Raw genomic sequence first — 18648 nt, 5'->3', positions numbered from 1 at the left:
TGAATAGAGCTTCATTTAATCACATAGCAGCTGCAGTAGTCATCCAATTTGAGACCACTATGTTGTGGACAAGCAAAAATATTCCTTCAAACATAAAAGCAAAGAATACATTATTAAAGAAACATTTCACCAGACATTTTATTTCTAATTAAAATTGATAAAATAGATTGAAAATACAAGAATGGTAGCAGGTCATAAAAATATCATGGCAAAGGTTTACACATGAAGGCTCTTAACACTAGAACAATTCCATGCACCATTTGCTCTCTGTGTACTAATACTTTTGGCATTTGGAAGGTGTCACCATCGTAGCAATAATACTAATACAGTATATTTTATCAGAAAACATTTCCATGTGTACTGTACAAATATTCACACAAAATGGGACATTTTATTCTTACAGATTAATTCAATTTGATTATTTTGAAAGTTGGCAAATGTATTCAAGTAAAAAAAAGTTAAATGTAAGATATAGTAAAATACTGTAGTATCTATTGTTCTCTACACCTGCAAAATGTTCTCTACACCTGCAAAATACCCCCTCCCCATACCTAACCAACCTATACCAATTCAACTTACAGTTACAATATTTAAAGTACACATTTCATTATGCAGTTTTAATTAAAACTTATTAACAGTTCACGGCTCAGAAATTTACAACTAAAATTTCAATTCATTAATTTTTTGATATTGAAAACGTTGTTAACAATGTTTAATACTTAATTACACTTAATCTACGAAATTTAGGAATGCAACCAATGTTCTAGTCACTGCTGCTTCCACTGCTCGAGCTTCGTGAACGTGACCTACTACTGTACGATCGACTACGCGAGCTACCACTTGAGGAGCTTCTTGACGAAGATGTTGATCGTTTCCGTCCACGCCCTCTTGGTGGACTTCTTCGGCGTGGTGGTGTTCTGCTGCGAGAACGACTTCTCCTTTACAAAAATATTAAATAATGGTTAAAACTACAAATACAATTCCACTCCAAACTTAGTATTTTCTACATATTATAAATTTGGAATTTCAAAATTTACTTTAGCTAGAAAACCTTGTTTAATAATTCAATTTTATAATTTTGTTTTAGTTATAAAATAGGTTGTCCGATTGATGTTAAGGCACATTCTACATTTGGAATAATATCAATTTTCCAGACCCAGAAAATATGCAGGGTTCAAAGTTTATGTTAATATTTCATCATATTGCCTATTTTATAAAGCTTCTACTCTACTTGTTACAATCAATGTCAACATATTTACCTGGAACGACGATTTGAGGGAGAATAATGTCTTCTATAAGGTGATCTTGATCGCCTTCTTGGTGACCTTAAACACAAACATATCATTTCATGTAAGATTTTTGTGACCTTTATCGTATTTATTTTGATCTGATCACCAGGATTCAATATTAAAAGAAAATTTAAATCACACTTTTCCTTTTCTCTCTCTTTCAGGAGAATTGCACAATTACACAATTTTTTTTGTTAGGCTATCAAGGGGTTTTATTAGAACTGTGCTTATGGAAATTATTTAGACAAAATTTTTTGATTGGATATAATATTGTTTGTTCAAAGATTGAAATTCCTAAAAGAATAAATGTGATGAAATGCACCTACCTCCTTCGATCTCTACTGCGTGAACGACTTCGTGACCTGCGCACAGGAGACTTTCGTCTTACAGGGCTTCTACGACGTGGTGGTGTTCTACGTCGAGGGGGTGATCGGCGCCGTGGTGGTGATCTACGTCTTCTAGGTGATATTCTATGAATGTTCAAATTAAATTGTTATAAATATACAAAGTGTGATAGGTGTGCGTCATAAATTCTTAAAATGTCTGCAACATATAAAATTAAGAGTACGCAAAACCTACCGACGCCTTCTTCCATCATCAGAGCTTGAACTTCGACTTCTTCTTTTACGTCTAGTACGACTTCGTTCTCTTGAAGAGTCTGAACTTTCGGAAGAGTCTCTGTGATTAGAAAATGTATCGGTTTGTAAACTTATAAAATATGTTTTGAATTAAATGAAGTAAAGTAAACTCTCATAATCGAAAACATTGAAATATTTAACTTTCTCTGAAGCCAGGTTTTCAGAATAATAATAATAATAATAATTAACATTTATAAAGCGCAAGAGACAAAGGTTTCAACGCGCTGTGTTTTCCAAGATCTGTGCAAGTAGTAGCGTGTGATTATGCTTCTCTGAAGAGATGAGTTTTGAGTTTAGTTTTAAATGTGATTACAGATTTTATTTTTAGAATGCATTTTAAATCATAGTAAAAATGTAGTCAGTATTGTTAATATCCAAATTTAAATGATATTTAACTTTACCTTGACCGTCTCCTGGATGATTTCGGCTTCTCACTTGATTTTGGTGTAGTTTTACTTTTAGGTGAAGGAGTAACTTCACTCTTCTTCTTTTCAATTGACTTGAGGACTTCTGCAGTAACCTGCTCTACAATTCTTATACCTGTAGAGGATGGAGAATGAACTTCTGGCTCTTTTACAGGTGGTGGTGTTACAACATGTGGTGTCTCAACTTTTACCACTTCTATGTGTCGTTCCTTCAGCAGTTCTATATGTCGCTCTTTATCCCTTATTTCTTGCTCTTCCAATTTCTTGTACTCCTCTCTCGCTTTCTCAACTTGTTCAATAAGGTCTTCTTCCTGTATCTCTTCAGGCGAGTCTTTTTCTATGGTCTTAACAACTGGACTTTTCTCCTCATATTCCACCTCATCCATAGGTTTCCATTGGAATGTTTCTTTCACAGACATGTTGGACTTCTTCTCTTTTGCAAGCTGGTGCCTTCGTCTAGCTTCCATGGAGTAAGGGTCATCTTCCTCTTCTTTTCTAGCTTCTAGATCAGATTCAGATCTATCCTGGCCGTCATGACTCATAAATCCCTTTCCTCTGACATCTTTTTGTTCTTTTTTATTATGACTGGCAGGAGGTTCAGGAGATGGACTAGGTCTTGAGAATCTTCTAGACTTCTTTGCCTCTTGAATAGGCTCCACAGAGGACCTGTCGGAACTAAACAATAAATAATAATTAAATCTTGAAACTACTACTACTTTTGTCTGTTTGGTGAGGTAGTAAAGGAACCTATAAAACAAAAATACAGTCACAGTTACCTTGATCTCGATCTACGTCTATCCGATTTATTTGTCTCCAACTTCTTCCGTTGATCATCATTCCTGTATAAAAAATGAGTAGTAAATAATAATGACAAGTACAAGTCAGTCGTTTTAGTTTTCTATTCTATTGTGCAGAGGACAAAAAGGAATTACCTTCGATTTTGGAGCACTGGTGATTTATCACTCCTGGTTCTTCTATCTCTGCTATCATTATTTCTTTCTCTGGATCTACTGCTAGATCTCGACTGCCTACCACCAATTCCTCTTGATTTCACAGGAGATCTTTCTCTTTTCGAAGAAATGCGTCTTGGTGGGGAAGGAGATCCTTTATTGGTTGCTTCCCGACTTGATGGTTGTTTTTTACGTTCATCCGTTGACCTGTTGAAGGAGTTTTGTCGGTCTCTTGATCTGATAGGAGATCTTTGATTGGTTCTTTCATTTGATGATGATCTATGTCGAACTCTTTCTTTTGACCCATCCAGTGACCTTTGAGTGGCTTTGCTATAAAATACTGTTCTTTCTTTCGATACAGCAGGTGATCGTTGACGGGCACTATTATCAACGGGCGATTTACGTCTCACATTATCATCTCTTGACCGAATAGGTGATTTGTTGGTTCTGGCCTTGTTCCGTTCACGTTCTCTAGGTGGTGATATACGAGATCTTCTTTCCCTGGGCCTATCAGGTGACTGTGATTGCGATTTTGCTCTTGATTTTACCGGGGAATTTGCTGCAATCATCCTGATTGGAGAAATTTTTCTGCGAGATCTATCATTTGAATGATCTTCTTTTTGTCGACTTGGTGACTTCGCTTTTGTGTTTTCTTTTTCTTCATCTCTAGATTTTCTTTTATTTCTGAAAAATATTGATGAAACATTTGACCAAAGCCTCTTAAACATTTTAATACATATACGGTACATAATAACATAACTGCTTTATCTACATATTGTAATTATCATTTTAATTAAATAAAAAAACTCACCTTTCTTCCTCTTGTCTCTTCCTTCGATCACGGTTCTCCTCTTCTTTTTGTCTTCTATCCCTTCTCTCCTTTTGTTCCTTCTCCCTTTTTTCCCGTTCTCTATCTCTCTCCTGTTGTTTTTTTTCTTGTCTTTCTCTGAAAAAATCATTCATAGTATTCAATACAGTTACTTGAAAATATAATAAATAATAATTAAACAATTTTGAACAAATCTAATAGCCTATAAATATCTGGGTTATGTAAAAAAAAAATTGAAATTCCTTACCTCTTTTCCTCTGGATCTTCCATAATTTTTCCAGTTTCCCATTTACCAGGTGATATTCTATTCACCTGTTGTCTGTTTCCCAATTGCCTCTCCTCAAAGTTGCCTCTTGCCCATCGGTTAGGACCGGCTTTTTGCATCCTTTGAACTTCGAGTCTCTGATTCTCTTTCCGCCAATGAGGTGGCGTCACACTCCTTGATCTTGAACGGGAAGGAGTGCGGTAACGCTACAGTATCAAAACAACAAATTACATATAAATACAATAATTTGTTACTAAATTAGAGATAGATAGAAACTAGTACAATGATATAGTAAGAGAGTATACTTACCAGCGTGCCTCTTCCTCGTATTTTACGACCTGACCGCGAGATCTTCATACGTGATTCCGACGACAACTGGCGTCTCATATTCCCACCAGCTACATTTTTAACTCCATTCCTTTATACAAAAAAAAACATTATTTTGTGCTAAATGAGGACAGAACATAACCACATTGTTTGCATTATAATCTTTTAAAGCAAAGTTTTAAATCAATAATTAATACTAAGGTACTAAAGGAATAGTGTAAACAATATTTTTCTTACGATTTATTGTCTTCATTCTTTTCCGGAGATCTTCGAAAGAGAAACTTGTTGGAAGGAACTTCAGGAATCTCGGCTGCCTTAATAGATGACACAAACTCACTCTCTACAACCTCCTGCTTTACAACTGGTTCCCTAGAAAATTTAACATAATAACGTAATGAATTAAATCTTATGGCATTAGAAACCACATTATACAGAGAGAGTCCCATGTATGTGTACAGAGCTCCCAAAAAAACCCTTTTACAAGTAATATACCATTAAAGCAATACATTTACAATCAACATTTTTAATGGAAAATATGGAGATATTAAGAAACATTTCTGCAAATCGTATTTTATTATTGTATACTCATAATAATAAAATGATTAAAGAGGGTTCTTTTAATATAAAAAATAGTGGTGTACAGCAACACTAATGTATTTCAGACATGTTTAATTTTTACCTTGAATTACAATGCAATAATCTGTTATAGTTTTATACAGATTGCTTTTTTAATAGATACCATGATTTACACTTACTCTTCTTCTTTCTTGGACTTTTTCTTAGACTTTTTATTTTTCTTTTCTTTCTTCTTTCGTTTTTTACGTTTCTTTTCTTCTCCTGCTGATTTGTCTGAATCAGAGTCTGAACTCTCAGCTGCTTCTTTCTTTTTTTTCTTCGACTTCTTTGATTCTACAACAGTAAATAAAAAAATTCTTTTGTGCAAAAGAGCATAAATAACTTAATTAATACTGTAAATTTATACTTTTATATCATAAAAAAAATCCAGTTCCCCCATCATTTGATCTTCTGTCGTTTACCTTTTGTTTTGACTCGCAGAACCAACTCTCCACAACTGGAGATTCTGACATCAGCCACTGGTTTAGAATTTGAATCAGTCTTTAAAGATTCTACATTGGAAACTATATCCTCACCAGAGACTACTCGTCCAAACACAACATGCAAGCTAGAGAAAGAAACGGTCAATTTTAGATTTAAGATAAAACTATTTCAACTTTAGTAAAATATAGTTTTTATGTTTTCAAAGTTACCTTTTGTGTCCTAATGTTTTGATTACTTCTTTCATGTTTATGTTATTTGTAATGATGATAAAAGGAAATAAGTTGTCAATATAGTAATTTTCGTCGCAGGATTTATTTAAGGCTCAAGGGTCCCTACCAAACAACTGGGGGATGGTGGGGTCAAAAAGGTGGAAAAAACATAACATTAGTATGCAATTAAGTTGCAACTACAACAACACACAGGACCCATCTCTTTATACTCAACTGCCAAATACTCATTAAAGATTCATTAAGTTTCAAATTTAGTCACTTTTCCATGGACCTTTACCTTTGCAATTTATTTCAGTCTACTCTATTTCTCTTTTTTTTTTGGGTCACCACTAATTTTACTGACAAAAACTACAGGTTTGTTGCTTGTTTGGTTTACTGTAAAATTCATTAATTCAATTCAACTATTTCAGAAAAATTTACATAAAACATGACTATGAAATACGGTAGTTAAAACCAACGCACTAGTGAATATGGACACATTAGAATCACTTCACATAGATGAAAAGGAAATAAAATAAACATACATCCGGAATTAGTTATTAGTGCCGATTTTTTTAAATTTCTTCCCTATATGATGAATGGACTTGTCCCCTTGATACTTCCTTCCATCGGTTATAATTAACAAAAAACCTTGATTTCTATTAATTCACATTCTGGTAAATGTCCTTGTTTGCGTATGATGTTTTCCTTTCTGGACAAAATATAACAAACTTCTGGTCCGCGTTTGATAGTTTAAACCCATGGACAAAAATAAAGTCAAAACAAAATATTCTCAAAATAGCAACAGGGCCATGAAATGTTTTAAAAAATATAGAGTTATTTTTATTTGTATGTGACAGTGTTTGTGTGCACATGAGAATGAGGCAATGAGAGTGTTCTTGAGCTTCTCGTCAAAAACGAACACAACATGCCATGGTACTATCAGATCCTGAACTCGGAATTCTCACAAAGAAATACAATTCTGTGACTTTGCCCCATATGAATGTACAGTACCATACCTGTACTGACATGTTACAATTACTGTAGTACAGATCTCATTCTCAGTTATATTGTTTCAATTTGTGATCTTTCAAGGATTACAAGTCAATCTTTGAAGTACTGTACTGTTAACCCACCCTATTCAGTATTCTGAACCCATATAAATAGGTTTAACAATTGAATCGGTTTAACAATTAACAAATCGCACTAGCGGTGGTTGGTCGTGTTTGTGATATCGTAGTCTGGAGATCTTTTTACTATCATTATTTTTACACTTTTCGATCGCAAGTATTTTTAAAACACAACGCTATTTGCTCTTTAGCATTATTGCTTGACTGAGTCATAGAAAATAAACCTTTTAGTTTAAGGATGGCTAGTGGAGGCTACAGTATGTTGGTGGTGGTGGGTGGTAGGCCTAAGACAGCTTGTAAGCTTAGGTCGGCGTTAACCTCAACGGGGGATGATTTACATGATACATTTACAATTCATTAGAAAGATTTTAATGTGGAATGTCCTTTAATGTCGTGAAACAAAGACATTGCCTGCTACTCTTCAAAATTGTTTTCAATCTCAATTAAACACGTTTCCGTATGTCCTCTGATAAAATGATAAGAAGTTCATGAACTTTTGATCTTACAAATACAAATTTACAATGATCACTGACTACTGTATGTCCGCACATGGCCCACTGCATGCTGGGCTAAGCACTCCGTAATACCCATAGGCCATATTTTGCAAAAAGAGTAATTCAAATTCTCTTAAATTTCTTTATCTTTTAACAATAGTGCCGATCACCTGTGTTTGAGAAATGCTCAGCATGGGATATTCAGTTGAGATCCATATATTTCATGGCCTGTCTCTCTCATTTTTAATTTTATTTATTTCATGGATTACTTTTATTTTTATGTGAAGCGCATAGAGGCTTATGCATTATGCGCTTAAAAGTTCAAATTTATTATTGCAAATATTATATCAGTTAACATTCTTATTTTATTTATTTAAATGAGTGTAAAAATAAACACACCAACATAATTCTTCAGTTATGTTGGTACAGTATCACTGTGGGAAGTGTGTGTAAAAGTTTTTATATCGACTTCAAACAATGTTATGCATAAAAAAGTTCAATAACGACATAAAAAAGTGGTGATTTTAAACTTCCATGGAGCTGTATTGCCTGCATAGGCCCTATTTCTAGCTTCCCAGCGACATGACATTGAGTTTTTGTACTGAAGGGTACTGTCTAGATCAACTTCCTCATGTCAATTTCATCCAACATGATTCACACTGCAAATGGCACTCAATGTTTGTTTCTAGCAATTACTTCCCATCAGTGATTAAAATAATTAAAATGAGAAATCTATGGTATCAAAAGATTTCCTAATTGATCGTAAATTGGTAACATTCAAAAGCAGACATTTTTAATAAAGATCAAATGTTTCCCTAACAACAACAACAGTTTCATCAAAAACTTCTTGCAATTCCCCATAAATGCAGTACAGTATTGGATGAAATTAATATAAAAGATATTTTACCAGTTTTATTTTCCATACTAAAATATTATACTGCAACTCCCTCTACTGTAGGTTTAGGCTCTACTCTTTAGCCACGCATACTTAATTTCTGTTATTGTAAATATGTATCAAAAATAAATTAATATTGCAGTATAAATAACACAAAGTAAAAAGTAAATACAGTCAACTCTCCCAATACCAGATTCTTTGAAAACCAGAAACTCTCCTAAAACCAGAAAAGTCCAAAATTCTTTTCTTACCATTAAAAACACATCCTGTATACCAGATTTCCAGAAAACCAGACATATTAGGCCAGCCCAAAGGTGTTGGGAGAGTTGACTGTATACACAAACCCATAAAATGTTATTTTTGCTAGTGAGACTATCCTGCAATATTGTTGTACAGTCAACTCTCCCAAACACTCTCTGAAAACTCCCAACTTATATATATTAAGGTCTAAAGGTTCCAAATTCATTTTTTTCCCATTAAAAAACATTTAGAATATCAGGCTTTCCAGAAACAAGACATTTGGGCCAGCTCAAAGGGTGTCTGATTGGGAGAGTTGACTATATTTAAAAAAAATAAAAACATACCTATCCAAATGCGGAGCTGGCTTCGTCGTTCTGGTTAAAGATGAAGAGTTACATAAAAGAAAAGAACAAATAAAAAATTAATTAAGTCAATAATTAAAACATTTTTACTTTACTGTATCACAATAAATAATAGTCATAATTGACAATCCAATGTTTGTATTGCTTTAGATATTTATAATTTCAATTATTTTACCCAAAAAAATTACACAATATTTTAAAACATCAGTGATCATAAATCAGAATTTGTCCATTTTATAATGTCACTATTAAAGATGAATCAATTTGTGTTGTAAAAAAAATGTACAACTATATTATTACAACATTTTTTATTAACTAATAATAATTATTTATAAATTTATTATTAATTATGCCTAATTAAATTTTAACCATTGAACTTATAATCACTGCATGCTAATAAGTTACCTTGTTTTTCTTGGCAAGCAGCCAATTTCTGTAAATAATAGTCAACACAGCAAAAAAGACATGGTCATTGATCGAGCAATACATTAAGAAAACATTTTATTATTTTTATTACTTATCTCACTTACCTGTGTTTTTCCAATTACCTAGCTAAATAACAATAACAATTAAACAATTTATTAAGGATAGCGAATACTGTATCTATGAAACACACAATAGACATCTCCAAAATGTCTACAGGTTACGTACAGTACAGTACAGGTACTACTTTAAATACTGTAGTGAATAAACTACAGTACTGTATTACTAATTTATACCAGCAGCATTATGGTCTTGTATCATTAGCGAGGTGACATTTTAGTGTTGATTGTAGGAATCAATGTATTTATTTATAATTGACTTCATTTGAATCTATTAATTTGATGCATACCCATTTCACATTGGCAAGCAAAACTCTGAAGTTTAAATACAGAAGGCTGCACACCATACTCTACAGTGTATACGCCGGTGTTGACACCCCAGTGTGTAAACTCTGCAGTTTACCTACTGTATGGCTGAATGGCTAGGAAGTGGCGATTTCGCTAATCGGGTTCAGTAGATTGAGCTTTCTTTGAAAGACAATTCAGTACAGTTAGTTCATGGAGTAGTACTGTATACCTTCGTGATACAAAACCATAACTTTACTGATATGAAAATGTCCTTAATTAAAAATAATTCTAGAGTATTCTGTAATTATCTATATGTATCAAGTCGCATCAATTGTTAAATGAATAGGTACAGTAGTGTTCATGTCAACATATTCCAGTAAAGCATGAACAGTCTGAACAATTTGGGAATTGAAATAACATACAATATATCATAAAAGATGCCACCCTTTCATGCAATATGATCATCACTAACCCTATGACCTAACTTTCTGTTTGAAATTATGATGGGTGTGACATTGTCACATGACATCGTTTATCTAAAATGTTTTGAGGGAAATGACTAAAGAAAAACAGATACAACATCATTTCAAACAGACTTTAACTTTAGAAATCCAAACATAATTTGTAATGTACGTATAAAGTGAAAAAATAAGACTCGGTAAAGACGGACAAAGATTTGAAAACAATGAATTACTGCTGTTAATTACTGTTCATATTCATGACAACAAATGATCATTATGATAGATTTGATTTAAAATTAATATATTTATTATTAAGATTACCAAATTAAACTACAGTAAACATAGGTTTAAAGGGACAATTTTTAGTCGAGGGACAAGCTCTGTTTTATGTTTATTCTTTTTTAGTAATATGAATATTGGGATAGATAAATCAGTGTCAACTGATTCATCTATGCATTAAATCTACTGTATTTAATCTACTTTAGTCCCAACGCAATTTTAGGCATATAAACTAAATCAACATAGATCATCATAATTCTTTGATACAAAGATAAACTTGACTATAGTACTGTACTAACATTATTAGCTAAATTTATAAAATAAAACACATAAATAACAAAAATAAAATAACATACATGAAAAACTGTGATCCATTGGTATCCTTGCCTCTATTGGCCATGGAGAGGAGAAAGGACTTATCATGCTTTAAATCTAAATTTTCATCTGTAAAATATAAAAATGTTAAATGTACAGTAAATTTAACATACATCCTCATTTAAAAACTTTTACTATTACGTACAGTATTTCCATTTCTGTTGCTTTAGCATACAAAATGATTATTGAATTTGTTGGTACAACATGTACATATCAAATTAAATCAAATTGAATCGAATTGAAAACGAGTATACAGTATTAAACATACAGTACAACAGTACCAGTAATAATAGATAAAATGATTGAACAGAATATGGTAACAATTCCAATTAAATTCCAGAAAAATTATTAGGCAAAAACCTTGACAACAAATGCAGATCAAGTTGATTACCCACTGTGAACAAAACTGAACAATTTATAAGCACTGTTAACTTCTTCACACCTAAATACTCCAGGCACCTAAGGAGAATGCTTACGTTGGTGGTAGTTCACGTCGGGAGGTGCAATTAAGGGATCATAGCGTGACCTAAAGGGGGTGCCAGTTATACCCTTGATGAGAAAGTTGTCAACGTCGAAATATGTTAATGAATTATGATTTTGTTTAAACTCAAAAAGCTTTCTTTTTCATTCTCATTCTAACTGTGGAAACTAAATTGACAAATGAAATAAAGCCAGATATACAGTAAAGAAAGGGATATTACTGTAAACCAAACCTTTTGTATTGTACTGTACATTAGACAGAAGGTTCCCATTACAAGGTACTGCACAAAGTTTACAAATGTACTTTATAGTGAAAGGTGAATTTTACTACTGTACCATAAAAGCAAATGTTTTTCTTGGCTAGAAAAGGCATCTGCAGATAAACTACAGTATAATAAACAGTGATACAGGTACTGTAGTACCGTAGCAATACACACTGCAGCGTGAGAAACCCGATGAAATACGATACTGTATTTCTAAATAAATTTTGACACAATTTCACATTTAGTTAACTAAACATAGGTGTAGCCTTAGGGGGAAGGAGGTGAAACATGAGATGGATGTCCCTGTACATTATAAATGTATAAGCCTGCTGTCCTATTTAATGTTAAAGCCATTAATGTATTCATTTCAATTTAACAAATACTAAACTCAACTTTATGCACATTGCGTGCTGTCAATGTTTTAATTTTGCAAACTTTGAAATGTCGGCTTCTTGTCAAAGATAAAAGTGTAAATGTGAAAGTTGTATTACAAAGGATTAGTATATACAGTATTTAACTTAATTGTGTAAGCTGCTTGTCAATGCTTCAGAAAATGACCAGAGTAATAATTACAACCAAGGGAATACAAAAAAGCTTTTTTGATAATACGTTGAATTTCAACACATACAGTACTAAGAACACAATCTGACACTTAAAGCCACTATACAGTAATGTACAGGACCGGGGACAGTGAACAAGCGAGCCTTAATTTTGGTACGATTGGAAGAAAAAAATTCTCAAATACATTCAATTCTTCTTTTCTATAAACTACTGTACCATGCCAAAACTAACTTTAAAAAAATTAATTACTGTATGAATCATTTAAATTCAAATTTAAGAATTGTTTGTAATTGGTTCTTGTGAACCTAGTAGTTTTGTGTATTCCAGTCTATAAATGGCGGGCTCCCTGCGAATTGAAATAAAATAATAATGTAAAGTTGATGATAATAAATGATGCTACTGTACAAAAGTAAATACTAAAACCAAATAATTTTAAGAATATCAAAAGAAGTATACATTACCTTTACAATAACTAAAGAACATGATTAAAACAATAAGATCCGCCAAAAAATGATAATACCACTGAACGTTTATAACTCCATTAAAAACAACATACAGTACTATTGATACATTCTATTTTGTTTGCAGAGATGTACAGTAGCACTGGCTGGCCTGGTAATAAATGTGACAGGCATTGACCTTGGTGTAGACTAGAAGGCGAAAACTTTTGGATGTGAATTTAGATTGTTCTATTTTGTACATAGGGGTGGCAATTATAATATTCATTTTTGTATTAATTTTTTTATGCAGTAATGTAGAAATAGTATATATGTATATACAGTTACAACACTATAAAATCAAAAATGTATATATATATACTGTAGTTACTACATTATAATTAAAAAAAAAAAAATGTATTCTTAAAATGTTTGTATATGAAAAATAAAGTGTGATTATTGGGATTGTACATTTACAGACTCAGTCATATACAGGACAGTACATTTTTTTTTATTTGATGACAACCAAATTAAACTTGTGTGAATTTAAAAAGAGGAAATCTGAAGTTCAAAACTTATCGATGATCTTCTTATCAAGGTTTGAATTTACACAATGTAAAAAAAAAACTCAAAATACTTAGCAAATTGGAGCCACGTGTTACTTACAATGATGTTTTGAACCCAACACGAACATGCTGTCAAAATAAACTCACAATTTGCCAAAATTAATCCTAACAAGGAGGTCTGAGTCAACAGAGACATGTTCACAGCAGGGAGGTTTATTGAATGGTCAAGCTCTAATACACACAACTTGGCTAGGACCAGTAGCCATCAGCCATCCCAGCACGATTATGAATTATGCCGTGCAAGTAAAATCACAATTTGTTATCAAAATTTGACTGAAACATAGGCAAGAAATATGGCACAGCTTTACTAAAAGACAACATCAGAATCTCAGAAAGCTTTCATTCTGGGACGGTAGATGAACAAGGACTCAAATTGACCAAAATACAGTAGTCCCAATAAGAAATAAACATATACTGCTGTAGGCTTTTATTGTACACAGATTTATCTTTAATTAAATTATTTTAAATTTTTTTACAGATTATAAAAACCTTATGCAGGGATACTAGTTAGAGAAAAAGTGTAAATATTTGATTAGATATTGATTTGATTCTGGGTGACACAGCAAGGTATAAATTGGAAGCAAAGAGTACAGCTGAGAAAACAAAAGTTTGAACAAAATTAGCGTTATTTGTAAATCAGCAGGTGAGGTGAGCATCAACAGTGTTTGTGACAGTTTCTATGATTGTGACATTTTAAAAACATGGAACTAAACAAACTCAAGGTTGATTGTATTGTCACCAAGTGTATACTACAGTACTGTATACACTGTAATTGGAAAATGTACCCAACCGGTATGCAGCAGAGGATAGCTCTACAGGTATGAATGTGACATTTTAGAGCTAAACAAACTCAAAACTCTGCTTGTACAATATAGTATAATAATAATGGCTGTCTTTTATAGCACCTAAAGCTCTGTCTACACTATCAAACTTTATGTGACAACAAAATGTGATGTGCCCATGTATGGACATGATGATGTCATATCACTACCATATTTGGGCATATCACTACCATATTTGGGCACACCCCACTTTTTTTGTCAAACTAGTTCAATAGTGTAGACATACATCCTAAGATGCAGAGTCCATTTTCACCCCTCCGTTCAGCACTTTGAAGCTTCTACATGTGAGCTCATTGGAACATAATTCACAGGAGCTTGAGTGAAAAAGGCATCCGTCTATCTTATCCAATAAAAAATGATTTATTTTATTGCATCGGACATTATACAAAGGGGATGGTAATTAACAGTGTGTGACGGTGAAAGTAATTCATAATTCGAAATTACATTGATTTGTAATGTTTAATTTCAATTATATATCATGGTGGGTCACATTTTTTAAACATTAATCATGAGAACATTGGAAATAAAACAGATTGTGCACAGCCATTAACAGCAGGATAATACATCTGAATTAGAGGAGTGAATTTGATGTATTACTGTAATGGCAAATAAAAACAAGAAATATTTCTTACAAAAAATGCCACTCTTTTTGACATTTATTCATTCTTTATCTGTCTGCATACTGTACATCTCATAGACTCTCTTCTCCCAGACGTGCTTTGGGGTTTGCGCATGACCAATTTTTTTCAGCCATAGTAAACACATCAGCATGATATAGTTTCATAATGCTTCCGTCCTTATGAATATAACTGTCTAAAGATGCGGCACGAAACATTGTTGTTGTATTTGTACCAAACATGAGGAGGATAGCCCAATTGATTTTTTATAGGAAAAGTAAGGCAGCTCCCAAAATTTATTAAGGGATGTAGATGTAGGGGGAAACTAAGGTCTGTATATGAACTACAAAAAAATAATTGCTTTATTTTTGCTATAACTAATTAATTAAGTAAGTATTAATTAATATCTATTTCAAAATTACTTCACCATATTCACAAAAAGAAAATGCAGGAATTTAAAAGCAAACATATTTGTGTACACATCAACAACATCTGTCATTTTAATCCATGATGCAGTTCAATACCTAAAGCTCTGTCTACACTATCAAAATGTATGTGACACAAAAATGTGCTCTTATACTTTTTTTGTCAAACTAGTTTGATAGTGTACTGTAGACATAGCTTAACTTAAAGTACTGTATCAAATCTTACCTTTAAAAGTACCATCATAAATTGACTCCCCTCCAGTTCCATTTCCTGTAAAAAAAAAGTGATTAATGTAGTTAATGTTTATTTTATATTGCGTTGAATCTAGTGGGAACCAAGCTTACTGCAAAGGTTGAGAAACTCAATGAAATGAACTTCATGAAAAACTACACATTTTACATTTAATATTAATACTATTGTAATACATAGTATGGCACAGACATGCACATTTTAAAAGGAAAAGAAACTATCAGTAATCTATTATTTTAGTTTATCTAAGAGCTTTTAAAATTAATAATAAACTTTACCTGCACTAAAATCACCACTTTGGATGATAAAATCCTTGACTATTCTATGAATAGGGGTGTCCTTGTAATGAAGGGGTTTACCTGTAACCTTTCCAACTCCTTTCTCACCTAAAAATAAAAAGGAATATTCTAAATAATAGCTAGATTACCAGACTGAGTCTGTTCAACACAATTAGCATGATGTGGTGTATAGAAATGGGGGGGGGGGGGGGGGGGCTCGGAGAGCGGCGGAGAGAATGCGAGATAATGTGGTGTGGGGTTTGGCTCCTGTTATTGTTGAATTCTCAGATGCAATAATTAGTCTTTTGTCTGAAATTGGAAAACATTAATGATATGTTTAGAAGCAGATACTGCATAACTGTGGTTTATAGATTTTATATATTTTTTGGTAATTCAATTAATTCTGGAATTTACGCAGATAAAGAAATACAAACACATCATTTAGGTTCAAATGGGCCTGCAGTGTTTTCACTAGTCACCTTCGCAAAAACAATGAGCTTTAAAGTACACCCACCTGTACACAGGGCTCTGAAATTCTCGCAGGTGATAGGGCAAAGGTCAGCAAAAAGTTCAAACACAACTCTTCCTACTGTGAATAAAAAAAGATTAAAATTAAATCACATATTAAATCTATTTTCCTTATTTAACATAATATACAGTACTAGTATTGTTTTTCATAATGTTAACTGAACTTTTTAATTAGATTAATTGGGTCATAATTATTATGTATCCAATTTCAACTCTCTGACGACACGCATACAGTACACAGTGAGAAATTGCAAATTATAGTATTCATTCTTACCAGTTGTTCCATTAACTGAAAAGTCAAGGAAACAGCGAGGACGGTGTTGTTCTTCCAGTGACATCTTACTTCAGTCTGCTGTAATTAGTTGATAAAAGAAGAAAATGAATTGATGAAGAATAAGGCAATAGGCCTACTGTAATTGTATTATACAGTATTACGCTTTCCCTACAGCTTCGATTCACTGGCGCTTCATCTCAGATATCACCTCTACTTTAACAAAACATTTTAAAAATCAAAGGACCCTCGTATAATTTCCAATTTTTGACTTCTTTTTTGGCCTACTTCTTCACCACTACTACTACTAGGCCTAGCTAGGTTAGCTTACAGTAGGTACTTGCTTTATACTGTAATACTCTGTACTAATAGAGAATATTTATTTTGGGGACAGAGGATCGATTTATTAAAATTTGATGATAAATAAAAGGTATAGGCCTAGCCTAGAAAAACGTGACAGGAATACAGTATGTTTTGGCTTTTTTAGTCTTATTAGAAGTTTGGACAAGGAAAGAAGGGCGCTAGTTCCGTTTCGCACCTGTCGTTTATTTCGACTCAAAATTCGTTAAATAACTTTATCATGTTTACCACACCTTAGAAGTAGGCCTCAAAAATACTTTTACGAAGGAGATCACACAAAAACAAATAAATCCTTTAAATTGATGAATTTAAAAGACGTGTTTCTCGCACATCGGTTCGTGAATTTCGCATACTCCATGTTCAATGTTGTTGTTTCTATGGAGCGGCAAAAGAGCAATCATAATAGAGGGCTAAAAACTCAGTATAATGCGTATATTTAATGCATTTATTGGTGAAAATTACGTTCAATTTTAACATATTTTGTCAATGTCAATGCAACAAAACTGTTACTGCTGATACTGTACATGGTTTTCGCAGGAACTTTTAGGAATGAAAATCGACAAATTCATCATCATATTACATGTACACTGTAGGTTTATACCTCATGATCTAAATAATATTCCTCTTAGTCTTAGGCCTAGGCTAGGTAGTGATGTTGATTTAGGCCTAGGGTTGGTTGCTATTTGAAAACAGCACATTATTAGCAGTAAAATGTTACAGCATTTTTATTGACAAAATATATTAAAATTAAACGTGTATTTCAATTAAATAGATGCATTAAAAGAAGATGCATTCCACTTAGTTTTTAACCATCTACTGTTGTTGCTCTTTTGGCGCTCCATAGAAACGAAAATATTGAACTTCAAGTATGCTAAATTCGCGAACGGCATGCGAGAAACATGTCTGTAAAATCATCAATTTAAAGGATTTATTTGTTACTTTTTATGTGATTCTTCTTCATAAAAGTACTTATGAGGCCCAATTTTAAGGTGTGGTATTCACAATAAGTTACTTAACAAGTTTGGAGTCAAAAGGAAGTCGAAATAAAAACAGGTGCGAAACGGAACTAGGCCTAGCGCCGAAAGAAGGAACATGCCATTGATTGATGCAAGGAAACACACACAGGCTAGCATAGACCTAGACTACTATAGATAGCTGGGTAGGCCAAGTGGATTCCCGGCCTAGTAGTTAGGCCTAAAGAGGACAGGACTAGGCTAGCTAGTAGTATTAGTAGCCTAGGCCTGGTAGTAGTAGGCCTAGCTAGCCTAGGCCTAGTGGAGTGCTTACACTTACAGTAGTTAGCCTAGGCCTAGCCGAGCTATAATACTATGTTCATGGGTCCAAACCCAGCCTAGAGTGCACATTATTATGGTTTATTGATTTCTAAACTTATATATAAACAAAAAACATAGCAATAACTAAATTAAACGCACAATTTATACCAAATTTTCGATTTCCTTCATCAGGAAAGCAGCTCGCACGACTATAAAACTCGGCCTAGCCTTGCAAGCTTGCTGTATGCGCACGCGTGTGTATGCTGCCCCCAATCGAATGAGAAAAACGTATCATCAAACAAAATGTGTGTAACAGCATCACATTTTTATCAAAAGCTAGAGATTATGTCTTGTAGGCCTCTACAGATTTATAGACCCT

General features: G+C 33.1%; 1 protein-coding gene across 1 annotated transcript; it reads right to left on the bottom strand.

Annotated features, from left to right (window-relative positions):
• Positions 1–110: 110 nt before the first annotated feature.
• LOC144840521 (uncharacterized) lies at positions 111–18539 on the bottom strand. The gene is made up of 21 exons (XM_078696358.1): positions 18429–18539; positions 16639–16716; positions 16351–16425; positions 15837–15944; positions 15535–15579; positions 11039–11126; positions 9095–9124; positions 5761–5906; positions 5479–5632; positions 4961–5092; positions 4706–4814; positions 4379–4602; positions 4114–4248; positions 3285–3986; positions 3129–3191; positions 2329–3027; positions 1869–1967; positions 1616–1759; positions 1260–1325; positions 561–938; positions 111–527 (listed from the first exon to the last, which is right to left on the bottom strand). The coding sequence occupies exons 2-20, from the start codon at positions 16700–16702 to the stop codon at positions 764–766; spliced, it is 3258 nt and encodes a 1085-aa protein (XP_078552484.1). The 5' UTR covers positions 16703–16716; positions 18429–18539; the 3' UTR covers positions 111–527; positions 561–763.
• Positions 18540–18648: the final 109 nt, after the last annotated feature.

Source organism: Antedon bifida, chromosome 1 (assembly GCF_963402885.1).
Source record: "Antedon bifida chromosome 1, ecAntBifi1.1, whole genome shotgun sequence".
Classification (NCBI taxonomy): Eukaryota; Metazoa; Echinodermata; class Crinoidea; order Comatulida; family Antedonidae; genus Antedon; species Antedon bifida.
Note: the sequence above shows the minus strand (reverse complement) of the source record. Positions and strands in the feature narration are given on the sequence as shown.